Source organism: Chroicocephalus ridibundus, chromosome 3 (genome assembly GCF_963924245.1).
Source record: "Chroicocephalus ridibundus chromosome 3, bChrRid1.1, whole genome shotgun sequence".
NCBI classification, from domain to species: Eukaryota; Metazoa; Chordata; class Aves; order Charadriiformes; family Laridae; genus Chroicocephalus; species Chroicocephalus ridibundus.
Window position 1 is genome coordinate 41427599 of NC_086286.1, and position 25700 is coordinate 41453298.

Consider the following 25700-nt stretch of genomic DNA (forward strand, 5'->3'; position numbering starts at 1 on the left):
TACTGCCTCGCTTTATGTAAACAACACGGCGTTTATATAAAACAGGTGCTTATAGTTTTATAGCTGCATTTATCTCTATTTAGTTAAATTTTTCCAAATATGCAGAGAACTCTTGCAAAAGAAGTGGGGTTTCAATCTCTAACGTAGAAAGCGAGAGATCGATTTTGTGTCAGCCACGTTTCTGTTCTGAAAACAGAAATGGTCTCCATTTGAGTGATGCATTAATAGTGCTACGAATCTTTTAGAATCATAGAATGGTTTGGGTTGGAAGGGACCTTAAAGATCATGTAGTTCCAACCCCCCTGCCCTGGGCAGGGACACCTCCCACTAGGCCAGGCCGCTCAAAGCCCCATCCAGCCTGGCCTTGAACACTTCCAGGGAAGGGGCATCCACAGCTTCCCTGGGCAACCTGTTCCAGTGCCTCACCACCCTGACAGTAAAGAATTTCTGCCTGATATCTCATCTAAATCTACCCTCCTTCAGCTGTAAACCGTTACCCCTCATCCTATCGCTACACTCCCTGATAAAGAGTCCCTCCCCATCCTTCCTGTAGGCCCCCTTTAGGTACTGGAAGGCTGCTATAAGATCTCCCCAGAGCCTTCTCTTCTGCAGGCTGAAGAACCCCAACTCTCTCAGCCTGTCTTCATAGGAGAGGTGCTCCAGCCCTCGGATCTTCCTTCTTAACCCCCTTTTTTCTTCAAAAAAAGGAGGACAACCCAGAAAAGAGAAAGAAGGAATGTACTACAAGAGATGAAACAGCTTGGCCAGTGTTACGGCAGAGCAGCCGGGTGGCTCAAGCAGCAACACGATGCTCTTAGGTCCAGGCAGCACCCACACACTTCAGCCAACATGCCCAGAAGGGTCACGTTAAGAGAGCATAAAGGATGATTTTCAAATTACAATGAGCAAAAAAGAAATCAGTGTACACAGAAAACTAAGATTTGTTAATACGGAAGCAAAGCGACCTCATTACCTGGTCATTATAGATTTCCAGCACGTTGAAAGTGTTCTGTAAAGACAAGAAGTAATTAGAAGGTAAAACAGACAGGCAACAAACAGCAAAAGCTAGGCTCTGTATTTCAGCAGCTTAAACATTAAGTTTCTGCCCCATGACTTTTCTCTTCTCCCTGTTGCTTATTCCGTGTGCCTGCACTTTCAACAGAACCAAAGCAAGCACCATGAGCTGCGCTGGAAAACCCGTGATTTCAGCAAAAATCCGGTACTGGTAAACCACTCTTAGAAATCCTTTTGCTCTGAAACAGGATATTTCACCACATCATTCTAGTAAGAAGCCATTTGCTACAGATAGGAGGGTTTTAAAAAATTTAAAACGGTGTTTAAATTTTAAGAGAAACTAAGGGATTTTATATCTTCAACATTTCCTACTAAAACTGTTTTCTCTTATCAGAGAAGACTTTCTAAACTCCATCCTAACATACGTTTCAATACACCATTTTATTGTATTTTTGTTGTATTTTCCCCTAGCCAAATGTGCACGAGGAAACCGCTAGCAGACCTCAGGGTGGGCTAGCCAGTGAGCAGGAGGAAAAGCCATCTCTGGAAAGATGCGGTGTCTCAGCCAGAGGTCAGAGACGGAGCCCAGAATTGGGGCACAGACGACAGCTGGGCTCAAGGCTCTGCTGATCCTCTGGGGCTCTGCAAATGTGGCTGCGTGGGGGAACCTGCAGAGTGACAGCATGCCTCTGGTGTCACTCGTGAGCTTCAACTGCAACAAGCCAGAGAGGCGGCTTTCTGTGAGCTGCCCCAGTGCAAGATGGCAGGTGGTAAAGGCACGGCCCCGTCTCTGGCAGCCTGCGTAGCCAGCCGCGTTGCTGTCGTGCATGTGTGTGGTGCACCCTCAGCCTTGCTACTGGCCTGACCTGCAAACGGGAAAGCAGCAGCCGCATCCAAGGGTCTGGGACAGAGACACCCCCAGGTCTCGGGTGCACCAGGCCGGGCTCCTGCCGCCAGGAAGGACGAAGCCCTGGCTCAGCAGATTTGTAACAACCCTTCGCTACTTGGCAGACACCGGCATCAAGCTTTAAGCTTCGCAGTATTAAGTTCACCAATGCCAAAAAGAAACCTGTTCTGTACCAGGAAGACTACGGAGAAGAAGTAAACGACTCGTGAGACCCTATGGATTGGTTTCTGCCCGTAGCTTGTTTTCCCCACCAGAAATCAACAACAAAGCTATTTACGAGTGGTTACATGGGAACTGATGAAATTGCAGCAAACAATTTTATTGAAATAACAAGCCTGAGAGTAGTGTTCCACGAGGGGAAGTTCTGATGGGGGATTAAACTGCTCGGTTATCCTCAGACATATTTGCACACTGGGCATAGTCTTGCAATACGATGCATGGCTTTATCCAGTGCACTTCCAAAAGGAGAGACGAATTTTATTTCCACCGGTGGAGGTGACCAAGAGCCTCCTTTTCTTGTGGTCCTGAAAAGAAAGAGAAGTATCAAATTGATTTTTTGATTACCAACAGTATTCAGTAGAGGAAAACGTTTTGCAATGTTGGAATTACAAAATCGATGCCAAAGAATTATTTATGGGCTTCTTTGAAGATAGGGTCAAGGCAGAAAACATAGAGAAACAAGCTTCCTTTTGCTTTCGTTCCTTACCAGACTGTCCCAAGCATTCTCACTCAGTATTCGCGTGAGCTTTTTGAGCGCCCCCACGCCCTGATTTTAAGAGGCAACTCTCCCCAGACGGTTTTCCAGAAGGAACCGGAAAACACGGCCAGAAACAAGACGTTCTCTTTACTCGTCGTCTGACCCACTCCTGCCTTCTATGGGGAACTAAAGACCGTAAGAGCGTGGTTTCGTAAGGTGGAATGACAGGAGAGCACGCCATCATTGCAAAGAGTAGCACCCACTTGGCCTTTCCTAGCCCCTCCCTCTTCTGGTTCCAATAGAAAACTGAACCGTGAAGTGGGGAAAACGGTGCCCAGGAGACCAGCAAGCTGGACAGGCTCGCAAAGTCAGAGCAGAACTGTACCGCCAAGGGAGGAAGAGCAAGTGAGGTGGCCAAAAGCTGAATCGCTACCGTTGTTTCTTAATGACTGCAAGCTGGCTCTGTTCAGGGGAAGAGTGGGATTCTTTCCCCTTCTCAGACACTTTTTCAAGCATTTCATGAAGAAGTTTCGCACTTTTCTCATTTTGCTCAGCTATTGTCTTAGTCATTTTCTCCACCGCCTCCGGGCCGGAGCCGTGGCGTTTGCCGGGGCCCGTGTGGGGGCAGCCCATGCCGCTGGCGGCGGTGTCCCTACGGCCGGGCCGTGGCTTTGGCCTGTATGGGCGGAGGCGTGGCTTTCGCCGGGGCCTCTGGGCGGCGCAGCCGCCGTGGGCCTGGCCGATGCCGGGGCCGGTGGGGGGCAGCCGATGCCGCTCGGGCTGGTGTCGGGGCCGGTGGCGTTGTTTGTGCCTGTGTTGCGGCTTGGGCAGTCACCTGAGTTGTTTGAGTTTCTGCTGTAGCTTTCCGTGGGGGGGTTGTCTGAATTCCTACTGCAGCTTTCGGTGGCAGGGCTGCCCGAGTTTCTGCTGTCTTCGGCTTTGGCCCCGGGGTCTGAGTAGCAACATCACATGTCACATCATACTCACTCCTGCACCGATATTTAACAATAAACCAGCCCTGCAACACACTCGGGAAAACCGACAACAGGATCACGTACGAATGAAAGTAACCTTCACTCTCGAAACGGCCCGAAGGTTTCTCATCCCGATTCTGTTACTGTCGCTTTGGCATCATCACCGAAGGGCAAAGTCAACTTTCCCCAGGTACGACCAAGAGCGTAATGAGGAAAAGAATCCATCCCGAAAGTGTAATTAGGAAAAGCCTCCATCACGACATGCCCAAGATAGGCAGGCAGAACCGTTATCCAAGCAATTATTTTATACCTCTGAAGGCAAACCCACGCCAACGTGGCACGCTTAGACCACCGCGTCCAAACACAAACGAGAAACAGGCCATGCAATATATTTGACCGCTTAAACCCCACTGCATCCATTAACTTCATACAAAGCTCTCTAAAGGCACGATACCAGATTTCACGTAAGACCGACATGCTGTGAACTCTCTGTTCTCCCTGAACAAGCTGGAATTCAAACTATTCAGGCAATCTATCAGAGCTGCGTTCGTGCCCCACGTCGGGCGCCAATAAATCTGTCGTGGTTTTGGCCAAATTGGCCAATGGCCGGCGACAGATGCTCCCCCCCAACCTCTCGTACACGGAGAGGAGGAGGAGAGGTAGAGAGAGATTTACGAGCTTAGGAGAAACTAAACTGCTTTCATGAAATCCTAATAATAAAATAAAAAGGGAAAGAATGAAATAGATACAGTCCCTACAAAACTGGACGAAGCTCCCAGGATGACGTCACCGCACAAACCTCAAATCTCAAATTCTCCTAATTCCGAGTGTTCCTGCAGGCAGGCAGGTGACGTTACAGAAGGCCTAACATAGCTGTTTAAGACCAAATGCAAGTCTGCCATTCTGATTTGCAGTTCCAGTTCTCAACGTAAGCAGTTTGAGCAAACTCTATAAAACTGCAAGTGTAATCACGGTCTGTAAAGCCTTTAACTGGAAAAATCACTAACTACAGCCCACCTTACTCCATCAGTCCATGTGGGGTTCGAGTTCTCCTTCCTGGAAGATATTCTGGGTTCCTTTGCTCGTAGAGGAGGGCGAACTGATCATCCCGGAGATGCAGAGGCGAGCTGCTAGGGGTGCGGTGCGAAGGCTGGGTCTGAGAAAGGACTCAGGAGGAAAAAAGACAAGATCCTGGGAGGGCACGTAGCCAGGACAGCTGACCCAAACTGACCAAAGGGATGTTCCATACCCTCTGCCGTCTGCTCAGCTACAAAAGCTAAGCGAGAGGAGGAGGGCTGGGGAGCATTCCTTATTACAACGCTTGTCTCTGAAAATTACTCTGAGGTGTAAAAAGCTCTCCGTCTCCTTCAGCTGCATCACATTCAACAATGTTTATTGACAGTCAAACAACATGCTGACTATGACTCTGGAGAATCCTAGCTGTATGGACGATCGCCCGACGGATGTCCTTCACTTTATCCTGGCGTTGCCGGTGCTGCTTCTGAGGTTGGTGACTTAAGCGCACTATCTTCCACCACCTACAGTTAAAAAAAAGCCTGTTAATGCAATAGTCATTACCAAACAGACTGACTTCACACTCACACAGATGAAACTGAGGACAGTGAAATGCCGCTTTTCCTTTCAGATCACTGCTGGGTGTAAAGTCAGAAACATACAGTGTACTCTCTGCTACCGATGACAGCCTCTGTGTTTAAGGGACGGAGAAGAGAGTGTTCAGTGTACGCCATCGCGTGCCCCGTTTCTGGTATTTCTGTTCCTGACTACGATTTGCCACCACTCCTGGACAAAGTGAGCAGTTTTACAATGCGAGCTGTAGCCACAACTGGCAGAAATCATCCCATTGCAGTACTTCCTGCACTGACGACAAATGCCCACACGGCGACCCACTCTGCATCTAACAGGGTAAAAGGCAGCGATGAGAGAAAAGCTGAAAGTTCCAGTCGGCAACACTTTGTCAAACTGGCCAGCCCTCACATCCGACAGCTCAACCCTGCACTTCAAGGAACCGCTTGGACTGCCTGAGACAACACAGTATATTCTAAATAGCTCCACCTCGTCTTTTCCCGTTCCCTGTGCTGAGCAAGTATTCGTTCCTTCTAGATCCACGTGAAGATACTCGGGGTTTTACGGTGAGAACAAAAGCAGTAACCGTTACTTATTTCCAGGGACTCGGATGGTCGGGATAATTGAATCCACGTGTAAAGACCTTTGCCCAGCCCTCTAAGTTGCAGTGCTAGCCAACAACGGCAGAAGGAAGCAGCCCCTCAACAGCAGTCTCCATAGAATCAGCTTATTTTCTTGCCTCCCACCTCGTCAAAACTTGCTAAAGCGATGTATTATTAGCAACACGCCATGCTTCAAAACTAAAGTCAAGAAATACTAGTCTGCGTAAACTTTCCTTTTATGCTTACAAATCTACGAACAAGAAAGCAGTAAGCAGTTTGTCCTAAATTCAGTGAGGGCCCACAAGCCAAAACCAGGCGCTTACATCTACATCAGTACCCACCAGTTATAACGAAAGCAGAAACACCTTCACTGCACTGCTACGGGAATGACTGCGGAAGCTTTGTGACCTGCTGCCTTCTTCCCAACCCAAATTTTCCATTGACTCCCAGGAGGGATTTGCGTATTCCCAAGTCCAGCCCCGTCTTCTCTACAGTGTTGTCCTAAATCCCAAAGCCGAGACGAGCTGAATAAGTGAATGCATCTAAGGTCTCTTCTTGTTCCTGTCTCTAGTGAGGGACTGGCGGGTGCTGTTGAAACCCAACTGCTTGCTCTCCTGTTTGGATCTCAACAGGTCCCATTTTAGAAACATCCTCAATTTTAGAAACATCCTGCTGAAGAAACAGCACGTTTAGCAGCTATAAAAACGACAGCATCTTTAAAATCCACCTTGTGAGAAACCGGTTTTCTCCTTCATTCCTGCCCAGGATTCTTTAATTCTGGACAATATTTTCGCCAGAAAATTTGGTCTTCGACGCACATTTCCTGCTTTAGCTTGTTTTCTTACTGGAGTTAATGGCTTTGGTCTTGAGACTGGAAAGCAAGAGGGGGAAAATTTCAGCCTGGTGTCATCCAAGTGACAGGGAATTCTCCCCTCTATTTCCCCCCGCTACAAGTTACCTTCTCTTGAGGCCAGTGCAGGCAAATGGTAAAGCTTGGCTCTCTCTACGGCCAGCTGCCTTTCAATTCGTGGAAGGATCTTGCCATATTGGGCTAATAGAGAATTTCTGGCAACTGCTCTGTCGGTCAAGCGATGATCGCCGTCGTTCTGATGAAGGAAAAGCGGAAAGCAAAAGCTTAACTAATTACAAGAAGTTCCTTGCACAGACCTCTCCGTGCTATTTCGCATTAGTGAGCAGATTTCCTCTACGGGTGTGGGAAAACACCTCCACTGCACAGAACAGCGGCAAGTTCTACCCATCCGCACACACCGATTTCACCTGGTACTTTTAGCAAAGTGGAAGGAAGACTGGAATAGCAACAGAGCCTACAACTTGAAGTTAAAACAATGCTGGCACTCTGCAGAACCTTCTTCTGATACGCCTGTTATCACCTGCAATTTTCTGATATCACCTGCAATTTGCAAACGACTTACTACATAGCAGGCTTTCCCTTGTTCTTCCTGAAACGCCAGTGCCCTGAATATACGGGACAACTGGAAATTACCCTGGACAACATGATGTGAAGATTAAAACAAGCAAGAAAAAGCGACCTACGCACACCACCTGGCCGCATGACAGTTTTCAAATGCAGGACCTACGACTTCCAAACCACCTTAGAAGTTTGAGTCACTGGAAAACTATGATTCCAGAAAACAGCAAACGCGTCACAAATCCAGAACACAAGTTCACGCTTACCATAAGATTGACATTCATGGATTGATTCAGCTCCAGTGCTGCAATGTAGTTGGCACGCTGCAGATGGTAGACTAAAAGGAATTCTTGATTCTGAACACCAGCACTGGTCCTTAAAAACTTCTCCAAACACTCCTATGAGAAAAAAAAAATCATTCCAAAAATCTGTTATGGCTCTGCCTTTTCTCTTTTCAAAGAGACGATGAACATTTTTCCTTGCTCCCACTTACTTGTTCGGTGTCTGTGAAAGGCAGCTTCAGCAAGTCTTCCATCAGGCCCATCTCCCGGCACATTTCGTACATGTGTTTTAAGAGGTCTTCTAAGTTTGCCTGAGCGGCATGTTGGTGCAACAGACCCCAAGCCTCCACCATGCACCTGTAATTAATGTTTCAGACGTAAAGGCATGTTAATAGCATAACCAAAGAGATGCCCCAAGAGTCTTGTACTCAAAGTTTAAAGGAAACTTAGGGGATGATGATTTCTATTCTTTGTTCTCCATTTTCACAAGATTTGCGTGACAAAATGGTGGGGTGTATTTCTTTACCTATTGGAGAGCAACACAGTGAGGAGAAGCTGCACTTCCCCGCTGCTTGCCGTGGGTGGCCTCATCAGCTGGATGTATCTGAGGGCTTGCCCATGCTCCCCTTGGCACAGGAGGGACTGAATAATTCTCTTGTGCTGCCATGACGCGGTTTTGATTGTAGCGGGATGAAAGAGCAGGGCCAGTGAATTCTGTACAAGTTAGAGATCGGGTTTTAAAATCATTTTCTAGATTATAGCTTTGTACTGCCATGTATGTCTAACTCAACTCTACCATACTTACTTCGTAATCATTGTGATCTAGAAGCCAAAAACCTTCAACAAGCTTAACAAGTCCCCAAGGCATGCCAAAGGCAGTTGCAAAGGAGTCGACTGAAGTCTCTGTCTCACTCGGAAAGGAACGCTTGATATCCAGCAGCAAGTAAATTGTCTGACATCAGGTATCTCATTAAGGCTAATCAGTTTGTAAGACCAAAACTTTATCACATTACCTTTAGAAAAACATAATGAAGTAAGAATATAAAAGTGGTAGGAAGCAGAAAATACATTCAAAACATTGGAGCATCCAACGCTCAATTATTACAGCAAATAAATTCCACAGTTGGGTTTTTCCCTCATGTCCAGCGTCTATAAAACAGTGTAAATTGTGGCATCCTTACAGTACAGCTCAGCTCCGAATGATTAAAACTGGATTTAAACCAGTATGCGGGTCACTCATTGGTAGCGTCATTTTCTCTTTCTGACGTCCGTTTTTAGGGACATCATCTAACGAGACAGCTCTGGGCTATAAGCGTTTCTAAGCCCCTTGCTCTCTAGGCTCCCCTCGCGGGTTAGGCAACAAACAGCAAAAGCAAGGCTGTGTATTTCAGCAGCTTAAAAATTAAGTTTCTGCCCCATGACTTTTCTCTTCTCCCTGTTGCTTATTCCGTGTGCCTGCACTTTCAACGGAACCAAAGCAAGCACCGTGAGCTGCGCTGGAAAACCCGTGATTTCAGCAAAAATCCGGTACTGGGAAACCACTCTTAGAAATCCTTTGGCTCTGAAACAGAAATTGTTTTATAACCCATCATGGGTGTTTTAGAAAATTTTAAAAGGTGTTTAAATTTGGAGAAAAACTAAGGACATTTTATATCTTCAACCCTTATTACTAAAACTGTTTTCTCCCTATCGGAGAAGTCTTTTGCAACAAAACGTTTAAGAAAAAAGTCATCAAAAATCCACAGTACAAAGAAATACAACAGCGCTTCTGTCTACAACTTAACGCTAAACTAAATGTTTTCACTTGCATCGTCTTTGAAGCATAAATGAAAAAATGTCATGAAACAGGTCGGCGACCAACACTGAAGAACATTTATGTGCATCCCCTGGAGGTGTAATAAAAATAACTAGAAAGGATACAATTGCGTGTTTGCAGTTTTCTTCAATGTTTTCTAGCAAATAGAGATCCAGCAGTGCCTGAAATGAAAAATTAAAAGTTCTGAAAAAACGCCTGTCTTCCCTAAATCATTGGCTTTTGGGTGGGGTTTGGCGGGGAGGGCGGCCGTTTGTTGTTGTTCTCAGTGAACAGGACACTCACATGCAAACTGGCAGGCGGGTATTTCCCAGTTCCTCCTGCATCTCTCCGCCACAGCTTCTCCACTTGGTCTCCTAACTGGGAAACCATTCCATCAACCATCAAGCAGTCCGAGTCCCATTTTCCTCTGGAACAAAAGGTAGCAAGGATTTGGACAGAGTTAAACACTAATTCCAGCCTCCCGGTGTAACGGCTTTCCTCCAGTCTTCTGCTGACTGCAGCCCTGCCCTTTCATCTCCCGATGGCACAAAGCAGAAAAAGGACACTAGAGGCTCTGCGCTTCGAAGGAACACACGAGCCTGTATGTAAGTTACTTGAGAAGTAAGCCAAGGAAGATGAACTTTGAAGTCAATACCTCCTACCCTGCAGCTTCCACCTTAACTCACCTTGCAGCCTCTTGGTCACAGTGCCATCGCCGAAGCTTGGTCAGCTCTTTATTCAGTTTTCAGTACAATTTCCAAAGAAAAACCTATTATCGGCTAATCCAAGGCATGCCGCCTATGTGCTAGGCAGCTAGTCCAGGAAAGAGAGCTGACGTTAGCAAGTGACTTCTATCCGACAGCCAGCAGAGTGCGAGGCGTGCCAACTCCATGTAACTCCAACCATCTTACGAAATCACACCACGTACTTGTGAGAAGGGGACTTAGGCCAACAAAGTTATGACCCTCTATTGGTCATGTGGTCATAATCGGTCATATGGTCATATGGAGGTGACTGATCCTGCCCTAATCACATGGCCTTTTTCAGTAGTCAGAAATTATACACATTAGCCAATTAATAAAATAGACTCCCGGAAAATGATGATACCAACCAGTGGTACTAAGCAGAGGTAGATAGCAACGTTTTAACACAGGAAAGTAACCTCTCTGTTCAACAGAACACACGTGTCACTGAAGTCAAGAGTATTGCTGGCAGCGGCATTACGCATAGCCCATGCAACTGTTGAGATAAAAGCCATTCCCTTCCACTTCTGAATTTGCCGTGGAAGTGTTCCAGAGTCTTCCTCTAGCTCTTACCTTGATAAACGCTCAAGTTTCTGTCGCTGACCAGTATAGCAGCTCTCAATCAGAGGATAATTGTAGAAAGGTCTCGACAAACGCGTATCGTCATCTACAGGCAACAAAGTAGAAGCAAGTTAAAGCAGTCATATCACACTTGTAAACGAAAATTTTTGCCTAAAGAGACAGAAGATCGTACAAGCTAAGCATCAAGAAGCCTCCAACTCTGAAAGAAGCCAATCCTCTTTCTGCCTTTGCTAAAAGAACTCTAAGAGACAAGACTCAATTCCTTCTTGCCCCAAGTGCCGTTTCAAGGTTACAGTTCACGCAGCATTCACAACATGTAGGGTAAGCTGAAGTTCACTATAAAAAAACCCACCCAGTTCTCAAAGGGAATGGTTTCTAAACGTGCCGCGTGAGCATCTGTGAGACAATTAATGCTGACAATGGAATTTCTAATCCATCCAACTAAAGAAGGATTTCCAAGGTGTACTTTCTCCTCAAGCAACTGATAGAAAGTTCAAAACATGCAGGTAATGCTCTCACTGTAAAAACAAGCATTCCGGTACTTGTTGTTTAATAGTACTTTGTTTAAAATCTCAAGTAGTTCAAGCTGTGGACACAAGCAGCGCCTTGACGTCAGGGGTCCATTGCTATTCTTAAAATCCACCCAGGAAAGAAACTGCCTGCCTCATTCTACGCCGTGTACTTGACAACCCAGCAAAATCTCAACTTCACCCACAGAACTTCAGCACACCCTGCCACTGAACCAGCACGACTTCTTCCTGACGAAACCGTTACAAAAACACGGCTAAGCATGCGTTCGTGGGAGTCACTCACTGGATGGTCGCCTTGCTACAAACGTATGACAGGTCACGCTTACCTAAACCCTCTGGAAGGAGACCGGATCGACAGAACCAGATGACCACTCGTGCATACAAAGAAATGAGGCCGGTTACCGCTTGCTTATTTGTCACGTCTGCAAAACCTGAACAAAGGCAGGAGATGATTAGCGTTATGCAATTCTGTTCATTTTCACAAAACTCCCTTCATCCTACTAAACCAAAAGTATAAAAATAGCACATTAGAAATCTTTCTCTTTGCGTTTTTCATGCTGTATCGCTTTCTTATTTGAAGAAAAAAACCACTATCACCACCAAGACAAAAAGCAACCCCTATAAAGAACTAAACTCACTAAAGGCTAAAATAAAAAAAAAAAAAAAAAACAAAAACCCCAAAGCCTGAACTACTAAATGCACGCAGGAATAAGACATCTGTTTCTCACGTAGCAGAGATTCTTCTGATAGCAAAGGGATATTCTTTTCTTTTCTCAATAGGCCAAGAACCATTTCTAAGAGAAAAAGCTGTAGAAACTCAAGTAACTTACTTTGCATGTTACTCGTTTACGCTTCCTTCGTATTGTTTAGCAATTTGCAACACGGTGTCTGCATGCAACTAGAACTTGCTAGCTAAGAACTCAAAGGAATAATTTTCAGCAATACCACATTCGGTTGCTGTAATTTCAGCCCAGTTGCCTACTAAGCTTCTCTCTGGATGTAGCCTCCCCCACCCCCTTGCATGAGCTCCACCATAAACTGTTGCCCTGAACTCCATGCGTGTTTTGTGGTGGTCCCAAGCGCTCAGCTTTAAGCCCCTTCTCCCAGCTAAATGTGACTGTCTTCCAATCCTCAAAAACAACAAAAGCCCATGTTGCCACAATTCCAAATCTTAATAAAACATACCAAAGATTTTGTAGCACTACTACAAACCTTTTTCAGTAAGCTCTTGTGCTTCTGTGAGAAAACAGTTTAAGACCGTGCTAAGGTTGCTCAAAAGCAACTGGCAGCGCTGGAGAGACCGTAATGTCTGGGGGTCAATGAAGTTGCAAGAGCCATCAAACAGCGGAACACCTTTTCAAGAATAAATATTAAATCGTTAGCCGACAGAGCAATTCCAGAGTTTCAAGGCGCACTTCAAGGACCGCGTGCAATATCCTATAGCGGCGTATTACTGAGGAAGCTCAATCAGAAAGAACGACTTTAGGTTTGCGGAATGACTACACTAGTACTCACAGATTTGGTCAAATTCTTCCTTTGTAGAGATCACTTGGTTCCATGTCCACTCAAGAACAAACCGTAAATTACCAGCAGACCTTGGCTGCTCTTTAAACAAAGAGAACAAAAAAGAAATGAATCAACAGGCTCCAACTCAAAGAGGTACCACGTAAAAAAACAACGTTCCAAGTATTACCTTCAGATATCCAATGTTTAATGCATCCAGTCAGAAGTCCCACAGAACCTGTCTGGACAGCAGCTGACAATACTGCTTCCAGCTGCTCCTCCTAAACGTAACAGACAAACTCAAATGAGAATCTTACCTACTTGCACCATGTGAACCATCAACAGTAAATGTTTCTTTCTAACTGTATACTCATTCAGACATCACAAAGTCAATCAGGACACAGGCCAGGAATGCCACGTCCTTTCTCTTAATTCCAGCCACAGGCTGGACTGCTCACTGCTCTGAGGAACACATTAACACACTTCTCCTCTGACATTTCAACTTACTGCAGCCTAATTCTAATCTTTCTTCGCGTGCCTCTGCATTACAGTCTTCACGTACTGAGTTCCAGCTTACTACGTCCAGAAACATCCTCTGCTAATACGCGTTACACATCTGTGCAGATAAGTTTGCCATCAGGAACGCAGGAAGGGGACAGGACAAACACAACTGTGCAACGTTTGCATGGAAACAGTGAAGCTACGGCCAAGCAGCTTTCTAGACCATGAAGACATGAAGCAGTTCTGACACCCAAAACAGTACGTTGGAATTTTGTAACGTGACAGAAAAGAAGCAAAACATTTACATCCTAATGGTTTAAATGTTAGGCTCTTCAAATACTGTATTATAGTGTAGTGGTAATCCTTACAAGGATAAATCACAGGTATGCACAGACGCGCGATATTAAGTAGTAGCTTATCTCAGCTGGTGTTCTCGTACTTCTCTCAGGTGAGAGGACCCTTCATAAGTTTTTACTTTGGTTTTTGGGATGGGATTTGGTTGGTTGGGTGGGTTTTTTTAAACACATTCAAAAGTATCTTTCCCCTCTAGGCAAAATCATGACATTCAAAGCGACTTCTACACATGTAGAACACACATGTGATATTGCCATCTTTTTCTGAAAACTGGTTTCAGACAAGGAAACACACCATTGGCCAGCTTGCCAAGAAATGTCTTTGAGCTACCACACTGTGCAGAAGCATTCATGTCCTAACACACGTCCACAAATGTGGTGACGAATGCAGGAGACAGGAAGAGGAGGGCAGCGGGAAGGCTGCTCTCCCCTTCCTGCTGATCGCTCCAGGGAAAGGTTGGTGCATTGCAAATGGAAAACCTATGGCAGGGGGAGTGAAGTCACTGTGGTGGCATAAAGCACATAGAAGGTAGCGAGTGTCATGAGATAAAGGTGATTAAGGTGTTGCAGCTGCAAGAGGGCAGTCTCAGAGCAGCAAATTGGGCTACTGCAGCACAAGGCAGAGGCTACAGAGGTGAAGATCCGCCCGGAGAGGATGCAGAAAAGCCTACCGATGAAGGGAAAACGAGGGCAAGCCGTGAAGAAATTGCCAGGGAGAGCTGACAGCAGTAATCCTTTACCACAGCCCACTTCCTTGGAAGCAAATGATCACGTACAGTGACAGTGCAGCAAGCCGACGTCTGCAAGAGCTCGCATCCCAGGGAGACGCCCCCATCGTCGGCTACTGCACTGAACCACTGCTTTGAGAAACTGACAGGGATGGGGGTTACTCTGGGGGACACATGCGTTATGTTGGGCATGACCAGCACTGACTGCACGCTTCCTTGTGCGCATCTGTGTGTGGCACCGAATTAAGAGAGGGGTCTCTAAAGACAGATCTCTTAGGGCTGTTCCCAGTCAAAGTCACTACTTTGGATCTAAGGATACGGTTACTTCTGCTAGCTCAGGTCAACACCTGTATTTCAAATTGGAGTATCGTGTCTTGTAGCCCCTCCAGCCCTGTCAGACCAGATGGATGTATTTCCCCCTTGATTCCCTCATAGGCACTCACCTGACTCAAACTGGATGGCTGGACGTCAACTGGTCTTGGAGACAGCAAGCCAGCTACAAGACACCTATTGTAGCTCTCCTGAATGGCTTCCCATATTGAAGGGCCAGATTTCTTCAAAAAATTCAAGGTCTGAAACATCGATCGAAAACGACAGATTAAGACAGCATTGTTATTCCGTCACTACGCTTCTGGATAACCTCTAAAAGGAAGAATCTAAATGTTCACTGACACCGTCAGACAGCCTGAACCACTAAGATGCTTTAGGTTAGCAATCTGCGTAATTAAGTCTTTTCTACCTTCTCTGTCTATACACAGGCCTTGCTCTTTCCCTCAACACTGACACAAAATACATTCTATATAAGCTCAGCTAACATGCAACTTCACGCTTTGGAAGATCCTTTCTATGCCTATTCGTATGGAAGCCGATTCATGTTGGAAACATTTAGTGAGCTGAAACTTCACTCAAAATTATCTGTCACAATCTGTGCCGTGGCTCAGAAGTTATAATTTGGCCGAGTTTGGGAGAAAACAAAATTTTCACTCCTCAAACAGTTATGTCATTTTTCATTTTCTCCATTCCCTCCTTTTTCAAGAGAATTGGGGATCAAAACTCTAACTCAAGACTATGCAGGCAGTTCGACTGAGGGGCAATAAAGAAGTAACACCTTTCCCCGCCTTCTACAGTGGTTTTGTTCTTGCTCCTGGAGCAACGTTGCATTCCTTTCTAGACATTCAATCCCCGATCGTGCCTCAAGAGGAGACAACGGCAGTTGTACAGTCCCAAGAGGGGACCTAAAACATTACCATTTGCATACAACTGGCGACAGGATACAATTGCAACTATGCGTGTGGACGGGCAGGATGAGCATGAAACGGTCCCTAACACGGAAAGCAGTGCAACAGAAAACTTAGAAAAGCTACATCTCCTGCCACTCGCAATAAAGATACAGTAAAAGATCACCTCCTTCTGGAAGCCGGTGCAAGTCATGTGAACGACTCCGGAGGTCAGCAAGCACGTACCATCTGCAGAAACAGGCAACGTTTGACAACCTTCCGTACTCTCACAGTTATGGCATGACCAGTTTACATTTTTTACACACCGGTATCTAGAAACATATAACTGAGTGCTTTGAGCTTCAGTTCACAGTCATTTCAGGCTATAACCAGCACCACTTCACCAGCTACATTACAAAAGCACCAAAACTCAGCCGGCTGTCAGATATGTTCCACAATAGTAAATACCTTGTCAGTACAACGTGATCAGAGTTGGGTTTGGGGGGGACTGGGTGTTTTTTTGGTTTGGGTTGGGTTTTGAATGACAAACAATGACTGAACAAGAGAACCAATGAATGGCATTTGACCTCATTTTAAGCTTATCACTCTCAAAAGCAGTGAAATACCTACCAAAGTTATAGTTGCCTGGATGAAAAAACCGCTCAGGTGGTGGATAAGAAGGAGGAACTCCCCGACTTAGACTCCGCTCATGGACCAGAATATCCAAAAGGAGCTTCGGAGAAGTCACGCTCACTACAGTATCCAGCGACCACAGTGCAAAATAGGGGCACTCATGAGGGAATTCTTCCGGCCTTAAAGAAAACAAGCGCGTAAGCTAAATGCCGACATTCAAATGAATTATTGGCAGGCATATGGAAAACTACTGAAGAAAAATCTACCTTAGCGAATCTGGCATTTGAGCAGAATACCAGCGATTAATGTCAAATACACCCAGGTAAGTAGATGGTTTTCCCTGACCGTACGTATTCACTTGCCAACTGAAGACTGAGACACTGGTGTCAGGAGACGTGACTGTAAAAGACAAGACGTTGTTTCTGACTTGTAGAAAATACGATAGATCCGATAGTTTTAAAACACCACTTTCTATTTTGGCTTCATTCTCTTCTGTCACTCGTGAAACACAACCCTTCCTAAGAGTGATTACAGTAATTACGGAATAGCAAACATCTCTGTGATAGGTTTCAGTCACACTGCCCCTTTTTCTTGTCCCCTCGTCCAGATCACTGGTCAAGATACTAAAGAGAAGTGGCCCCAGTGCAGTGCCCTGGGGAACAGCACTTGTGACGGGCTACCATCTGGATGCAGAGGCGGACATCGGTTTGAAGAAGGGAAAAAATTCTGGTAACATTCCTAAGCAATGGAGAGTTTGAACTTCTTGTTCAAAGATGGCAGCTGGAGGAGTAAAACGACTGACCATCATCATACAAACGGCCCCACCATACATCGCGATAGCATGTCAGCAAGCATAAAATAAAACCCACTTTTTCCCTTAAAGAAGTCCCACATAACTTAAGCATCCATTTTTTCTTCGTAAATAATCCCAACAATCTAGTCTATGCAGCTAGGCAAGACTTTCAGACTGTGGGGACAGAACAGCATTCATTGCTTAGGTTCCAAAAGCACTTCTTTTAAAATCACCAAACACGGACATCAGAACAAACCTTCATTTACGCTATCCTTTCCGTCAACGTCGCTGCGGAATTTTTCGACAGTCTGGCAGCTGATTAATTTAGTACTCAACTGGCCTCTCAAGGGAAAGACTCCACCCGTGAGATCTAAACTGAACTTTTCGCCACGGTATTCCAAACCCTGGGGAAAAAATCAGAGAAGAGAGCAAAGGTCATTCTAAGATAAAAACATACATTACATACATACACTGGTCAAACTCTGATATCAAAGTAGAGAGTGTATACTCTGCCCATCCGCAAGCATTGTGCAGAACGAGGGTAAAGATGCGCTCTACGATCGTGATTTGATGCACCAGATTTAGCAACTGCTGCGACAGTACAAAAAAGGTCTTTGGAAGCATTACTTAAACATACCTTTCTGTTTAATTACTTAAGCAGACTTAAACCAGCCTTGAAGGCAATGGAGACGAGAGTTTGACACGCATATAGAAAAACACAGTACCACATGTTCCATAAGTCCTATTTGTGACTCTTACCATGACACACAGTCAAAGAGGCACTGCTTCATAGCCTCAAACCTAATTCCTGGAACAAAAAGCACTGCTGTATTGAAAAAGTCTTTTGAGCTCCTATGAACTCTATCCAGTGAACAAGGATCAACAGTAGATTCCTCCTTCTTTACTCAAACTTGGCCTAGCAAAGGGGAGACACTTAAATTTTCTACCCCTGAAGATGGACAAGAAACTTGACTCAGACAGCCATGCAGGCAGACAGTCATGTAGTACTAACCAATCTGTGACTACAAGGAAGTGTTCTGAGACTAAAAGTATCCGCTGTGGAGCACAGGTCCCGCACATCAACAAAGATAAAGAGATAGCATCCAGCACGCGATGAATCCCTGGAAGATCCTTCTACTTGGTCACCGTGACAGATAATGCATTTTAAAGAAACACCACCTTTTCCAAACACCTAACCTCTATCTATGCAAAAGCAACAGTGGCAAATGAGGAAGAACCTTTCCTACACATAAGCAAAACACTCAAAATCTAAATTAATCCAAAAAAATCAAAAGGCACAGTCCCTACAAAAACCAGAGTACCACGATACAAGAGTCACCCCTGTTTCGTTCCATAGCTATTGAGAATATGCAAGAGAAAGTACCAAATCAGGAGGAAAGACTTGCTCTGAACTAAGATTACTGTCCCCTCAAAAAGATTTTGGAAGACTTCCAGGCGTACAACTGAATGGAATTACACATCTAACAGATGCGCCTTGTCTCTGTTAGCTATCTGAGATACAAGGATACCTCACATCTGTATTTTAAACGCATCCTCCTTGGAGCCAGATCTAACATTTAGGTACACTCTTCTGACCAAATTACATATTTTCCTGGCTTTAAGAGTAGATTGAATAGGTCACCCAGCCAAAAAGAAGAACGAGTTATCTTTACAGCTACTAAGTGTCAGGATCAACACTGAAGAGACACTGTAGGTGCATTTCATGTGAGAAGTCCGGCTGACAAAGCTCTAAGGGAAACCAAGAATATAAAACTGAAGATCAGCAAAGACTAGAGTATGACTGTATTTTAAGAAAGGGAGAGAGACAGAAGCTTATTCAAGTCCGAAGCTTGGTTAAACCAAGCGATTCAAGGCCCAATCTTCTCTTCCTACATGCCATTCGTTTGGTATTTCAGAATAATTTTATTTGCAAAAGCCGCGTCCTCTTCAGGAATTTCATTTATACGGGCTCTTTGCAGATGGATCTAGCTGGAACACACGACACTGCAGTATAAAATGGTACGCCTTCTTTCCAAAAGGTATGGACAAAGGCCGTGCCCAAGAAGACTCAGCAAAACATGATTATTTTTTCAGCCAGCTCTGAAGTTTGATGGTAAATCTCACCCCTGTAACTCAACTGATACTCCCTTAGAGAAAATTACTATTGTCTGCTTTTCCCACGCATGCACCTCTTACCTCATACATGACTTGTCCTGAGGCCACGCGTTTTCTGTCACCAAACGCTAACTGCTGCAGGTGTAAACTCACCACATCACCTTCACTGAAAAAGGGATAAATTATGAGATTTGGTTACAAAGCTGCTTTATAGTCCTCACTGTCGTGTTAGTAGACCTAAATGTTTTCTTAATAGCATGCTCCTGCTGAAAAGAACACCACCTCTTCCCAAAACATGATCATCGGCCACATTTAGGCACTGAAACATGAAGGAGGGCGTTTTGACACTAACAGCTTCAGGGGCAAAAGCCAACCGTACAATTGGAAAGCTGTAATATGTTGTATGGACTAAGAATTGTTGGAAATAGTTCTTCACAATGAAGAGTTCTCCATCAAAACTGCTTTGAAGTCAAATTTTAAAAGACTGCCACTCTACCAACAGCTGAGCTGATGGAATCGCTTGCTGATGCAGAGAGAGAGATCTCTCTGCCCTTCCCTTACCACCAAAGTTCCCCTCCCCCTCTTGCACACTCTGCACCCTTCCAAGTCCGATTTGATTCAGCAGAACAGCAGGAAGCCATTGGCTTTTCTGCTGAATCGTTTTCTGCCCGGGGAGCTGCACTGCCTCACCAAGGCTCCACAGACTGCTGACGCTGGCACAAGGCCATCGGCAATACTGTCACCGCCGCCTTTAGGGGCGGCAGGCTGTTGTGTGGGCACGTCTGGTGTTCTAGATCTGCAGCCTCAACTGCTCCTAGTGGTATTTTAATACCACGGTGTGACTATCAAACAAATGATGAAGCGGTCATCGAGGAACAAAAGCAAACCATTTGAGAATGCGAGCAGAAGAATATGGCCACTGTTGCTGTGCCTTCTGACAGAAGGCAGGAACTAGTAGGTCCCTCTTCACGTCTGGTAAATCCTGTAAAAATTGCATTCTAAGTTTAACACCTTCCGTACCGGAAAGAATCGCAGACACACAACAAATACACATGTTCAACTGTATGGGAACAAATATCCTTAAAAAAAAAAAGAATTAATTCAGTGGCTGATAGTCAAAGTTTTTATTCACCTTTCCTGCGTAGACTGAACAGCCCACAAGTAGCAACAATTGCGAGGATCATTCTCAGGCTCTTGAAAAGTGACAGCATAGACAGGAATCCTCCCTCCTTCAAGCTGAGAGTGGTGCCTACAGGTTTAGGGGAAAAAAAAAGCAAAACGAAAAAGAAAAAAAAAGGTGAGCCTAGTGGCCCAAACACAGGTAGTTTCTCGTTTCTTGGACTACGTCAAGCATTGTTCTTCCTGACTTCTGAACCTTACTTGTACCTCCACACTCTACTCTTGCCACCTAATTATTCCTCCACTGTCTATTTATGCATCCAACAGCTTCTGGGGAGTCAGTGCAGATCTGCTGAAGGGAATCCCAACCAGAAGTTAGCCAAATATTTCAGGTGAGATTGCTCTTTCGGCCAAAGCTGACATGCAGGAAAGAATACATTTTTCAGGCACAGGTCAGCTATTGAGTTTTCATGTCTCACTAGTTTCACCCTGGACACTTTAGAGAATATCGGCACCAAAATCACATCACTGACATACTTCAGCCTTTCAATGGATGCCCCAGTTGCAGTAACCGGTTCTGAAAACCCCAGGAAGCATGCTTCCCACAATTCCTCAATCCACAGGCACAATAAGGAAAACAATCCTAGTCCACTGGGGAGAAGGCGGACCACTTCATCCAGGTATGACTGAAAAGTTATGTCAGAAGAGGATTTCTGAACGTGCCAAGATTATACTCATACTCATGTCAGTCCCTGAAAAAGTTCTCTTTACATCCACATACTTCCTTAAGCAACAAATCGAGAGCCCCGCACCTCCAGGCATGGCCAAGTGTAAAGGCCTACTTACTCTCTCTTCAAAGTTTTCATATTCCAGAGCGACAGGTAGCCATCCGAGAAACCCACAACGAGCTGGTTGCTTCTGCTTATGTAGCACAGGGCTGATACTGCTGTTCCGGAAGCATTTTGTAGTTGAAAACAGAGATGTCTCCCTTCGCTGGTCACAGTTTCTCTTCTTTGTGCAACTTCAGCAGGATTTTTAGTGACAACTTCTAGATCTACACACACAAAACCAAGCAATAAATGAATACGTTATGCCATTTAGGCTGCATTTTAGGCACTGACGTGACAACCCCTATCATCTAATGCTACCGTGCCAGGCAAAATAGCCATTTACGCAACACTTTTTTTTGCCATTTCCATTATGTATGTCTTCAAAGAACATAAGAACTCTCGGATCAGACAAGTATTCTCACTCACGTTTGAAAGCTAGGTAAAAGCGTAACCTTCATAGACAAATTCTTCCTGGACTCTGAAAATCAGGAGTTTGTGCCTCGTGATGAAACTGTTTGAAGTGGCACCAATTGCTGAAGCTGCTGTTGTAATAGCCAAAACGGTGTATGCAATCTGAGTACACCTATTCGAGATTTCATTCATCCAAATGCATGGGTGTTGGTAAGTGGGGTTTATTTTAAAAAACAAGCCCAAAATTTGCCCCAAGTCAATTAACACAAGCAGAAGAGCATTCCCGGGAAACAGGGCTCCTCCAACACAACTTCCTACCAGGCGGCCGCACCGGCTCACGTGGCAAAATTCCTACACCTCTCTGGCAAGAATCATAGTGGCACAGGGATCTTGGTGGGAGGGGGCATTTACAACACTGCGAGGAGCAGTCAGACGCTCCCAGGTTTAATCAGGTCAGGACTATACGATGTCAAACTGCCACCTGTAACCAGTCGTCAGAAATGTCTGACACAAGGGTCTTCAAAGTGGGATGCATACTGTTTCGTTAGAAGACAGAAGTTTTCTTGCGTTTAAATTCATGTGGAAAAACTGCAGGCTTACCCAATGCTTCGATATCGTTCTGAGTGCAGGAGCAATCATCCAAACTAAGGTCAACCAGAAGCAGATGGCCAGCATCTGTAGCCACTGCTGCCACCCCAAAGAGCCATCGCAGACTCTGATGGAGGTGCTGAGTGCTCACGCTGGGTCCTCCGTGATTCGCTATGGGTTCTATAGCGGTTACCTACAGGAAAACTACAAGTTACTATTTGAGCTCTTTGACAAGCTCAATAGAAAAAGTAAATACAGGAGCATCAAAGCATTGTTTGCAATTAGATCAAGAAAAGAGACAAAGACAAAAAAGCCCCGTACAAAAACCTGTTACTGCCTTCCATTTACTAGATTTCCTGCGGGTAAGTGACTTAACTTCAACTTACATGGAGCATTCTATTAGTACAGCTTAGCAATTTCCATTTCCTACTTCGCAGTAATTAACTGGAGGAAAACACAGAAAATCAGTTATACGCAAGAAACTTTATCGTATTCAAGGGGCTTAAGACAGACAAACACAACTACATCGAGGTCTCCCACCGCTCACAGCCCACCAGCACCGCGGTACAGTCTATGCCTTCTTTGACAAACGGGCGTTAGGATAAATCAGGGCTCGAGAGTCAGACGAGGCAGCGGCCAAGTTGCATGGGAGACACACCATTTCCATGGGAGCGAAACGTATTTAGAAAGCGTTGAAGGGAGAGACCAGCTTAGTAAAATTCACACTAGTCCGCATTTAGAAGAAAAGTAACAACCACATAAAGGAAAAGAAGCTTTAAATGCACACCAGCGCTTTCACGAATGTTGAGAAAAATGTTAAAAGCCAGCCTAAAGCAGCAGCTTCTCAGATAAAAAGGTGACTCCACCTAAAGGAGGAAGCGCACACTGCTCTCTCACGTGCCCAGCAGTCTGCACGCAACTGTCTCACAAGGCGAAGACAGACCTTTCAGCACACGTTGCAGCACATCCCAGGACAACACTGACTGCTAGAGCAGAGACACGAGCACACAAAGACTCCTGCGCTAAAGCTGCACGTATTTCTCTCTCTCAGTCACCCCAATACGAATGCTTACTACTAGTCATCACACTGTAGCATTACAAACAAACAAAACTCCACCTGTATTCTAGCAAGTCAAACCAAAGCAGCTGATGGAAAGCTGGCTAAGAAGTTAGTTAGTTAGTTGTTGCAGATTCTAAGATGATAAAAATGAATCTTGATCTTCTATTGACTGCCACCGATTCTTGTTTACATTAAGATAATGAGGCTAGGGGACACACATCATTTGAGTTTCTGGGTTACAGAAGACAGAAAACATCAGCAACATTACACCAGTGTGTCCCATCTACACAAACACACTAGTCAGAGAGCAGAGATTCAAGGACTGCAGGCTGAAAGGTGACCTCCCAACAATCTGTCAGATAACTCACTAGAGGCTCTTTTTTCCTCTCCTAAGTCAACAGAAAAATGTGTTCTCCTCAGCCTGCTTGCTAGGCTGAGATTCAAGGCAATGTGTCGAAGCCACTTACAGCACAACTATGGAATTCTGAGCCATTTTAAAGACGGTATTTCTGATGGAAATCAAGCAATTAGGGCCAAAAAAAGGTGCTTTTCAAGGCCTTTTTGTGGAAGGAGAGAATCGGGTAACTCTGTGCTCTACAATAAAACCAGAAAACTTGTTTTACTCTCAGTAAACTCCAACAATAATGGCACATTAAGCCCAAGATTTTACAGCAACACCGTCTTGACTGGATACTCTCAAGTGACAGGATGTTAACGCACGATAGAAAAAATACCTCCTACAAAGAGACGCTCCAAAGCTTGTCCTAAAACAGGCCTACGCAGCACCTAACAACATCAAAGCTTCGTTTCTCCAATTAAAAGGTACCTACCCTCCCGGGAAGAACAACTGCTTTAACCACTCTTGAGAGTCCAAGGTCGTACAGACAGAGAACACTTCCCTCTGCGTCTTCCAACCCAACCAGCAGTCCAGTTCTCTTCTCCCAGGAAAACTCCTTCACCACACGAACAGTGGGAGGCTGTTCATTGACTCCACTGAAACGGTACGCAGAGAGCCGCTCTCCTGTCACACAGTTCACCACCTCAAGGTGAGGACCACGTGCCAACCACGCCAGGCCGTTTCTCCCTGTGAGAGAAAAGAAAGAGGACTGAAGCAAATGTCCAACGGAAGACTGAAAACAGCTGAAAAAAAATCACAGTGCCTGCCCCTTTCCTTCAATAAACGTACCTAGCAGAGGAAGACCGACCTACCTCATTCTAGTCAATGATTCAAAATCACCCGTTGAAATCCCCAAGCAATCCCTCCTAAAATTAACCACCTTGTTATTTTGCATTTGTACTTGTCATTCCCGCACCGAAGAATCTGGGTTGTTTGCGATAAAGATGACAAGGTCCTGATCGACAGCCTTTATACCATATTCGCCTTGGTTTTGCTAGAAATGATCTAAACGCATATGGGAATACAAGTCTTGGAGCGTAGAGGAAGAATCGAAGGCATTTTGTTTCACTGAACTACTGCCAGCCCAAAGGAAGTATGAGCTCAATTCCTGCATTTACACTCAGGTAGATAGATTCCACCTGGTCTTAACAGAAGCCTAGACCTCCAGATAGGCACCCAGCTCTACTGTCACATCACCTGGAAAGTCCACTTCAAAGTTTAACTATACTCACGTTTTAATATTAGCATTTGTCATCGCTGAAGCACCCTTTTTGTTCTCTCTCTCTAAACAGGATGCCTCTTAACAGCACCAACCTGACACAGCTGATACGATGACCTGAGGCTTCAGGTAGCCTCCAGGCAAGAACAGCTTTGTACCGAGACCAAATTTAAAGGAAAATGCTCACCTCCAGAAAACCTCCCGCACAGCACAGAGCCGAGGGTTCCCTCATCTTCCCCAAGTGCCTGAAGAGTCACCTCTGGAAACTGCAGCAGACTGCTCGTTACCTCAGCTGTTAGGTCTCGCATTCTTCGCTGTAAATACAGGAAAAAATTGCACAACTAGACTCACGTCAGCCAGAACTATTCTTGAGAGTGACAGAAGTTTCATCAGTATGCAGTGAAAAATCCCCTAGACATCACCTCTAGCTCTTTTCCTTGCAAATAATGGCACTCGGGAGACTTTTTGCTCTCCCGGCAGAGCAAAAGGAGAATCCTTTGCTTTTCTGATGCCTGTGAGATCACCAACAAAAAGTGACCCAGACGTATCCACAGAGAAATAACAGGAAAAAGCCCAATACACTGAGTTCAAGTCTACTCACACAGGTTAGGAAGATGGGAGCTGTGAAAAATCAGATTTTAAAAAGCTTCTCAGTAACAGGTACAACTTTCCATTTGTCCTTTCCCTTGATTTCGTACTTTACCCTTTGTTACTTATTGTCAGTTGTCTTCTAGCAGCCAAAATTACCATTGGCCTTCACCTTAGGTACTTATGACTTCCAAACTATTTCCAAAGAAAGGAGCGTACCACGAGTCACAGGCTGAGGATAGATTTTTGCATTAAAAAGCTCCAAGAAGAATAAACATGGAGAAATTACATGTTCAAGCAGAATCACATTCAGCCAAGTCAGGGTTCAGGGACGTCAGTTTTGACTGACGGTAGTACCTGAAAATCCGTTTCAAGGGCCAACAATGCAATGGGCTTACTGACGAAAAAGCTAAAAATATGGCCAGCCGCAGCTGAAGAGATGGTTTCACAAAACATGCTGACTTCCCTGCCACCAAAAGAGAGGACTTGCCGCCGCCTCCCATCTCT

At 45.1% G+C, this 25700-nt stretch overlaps 1 protein-coding gene across 1 annotated transcript; it reads right to left on the reverse strand.

Annotated features, from left to right (window-relative positions):
• Nucleotides 1-6524: 6524 nt before the first annotated feature.
• On the reverse strand, nt 6525-24913 carry LOC134513825 (protein ELYS-like; the record flags this gene model as incomplete). Its single annotated transcript, XM_063330998.1, has 24 exons — nt 24793-24913; nt 23820-24073; nt 21942-22122; nt 20947-21154; nt 20114-20230; nt 19063-19147; nt 17123-17270; nt 16340-16472; nt 16071-16252; nt 15628-15689; nt 14667-14795; nt 12832-12922; nt 12654-12743; nt 12351-12491; nt 11465-11569; nt 10600-10693; nt 9587-9710; nt 9409-9465; nt 8294-8440; nt 8015-8202; nt 7701-7845; nt 7474-7605; nt 6737-6884; nt 6525-6649 (listed from the first exon to the last, which is right to left on the reverse strand). Coding segments are annotated over exons 1-24 (3207 nt in total), but the record flags the coding sequence as incomplete, so codon positions are not given.
• Between the last annotated feature and the right edge of the window lie 787 nt (nt 24914-25700).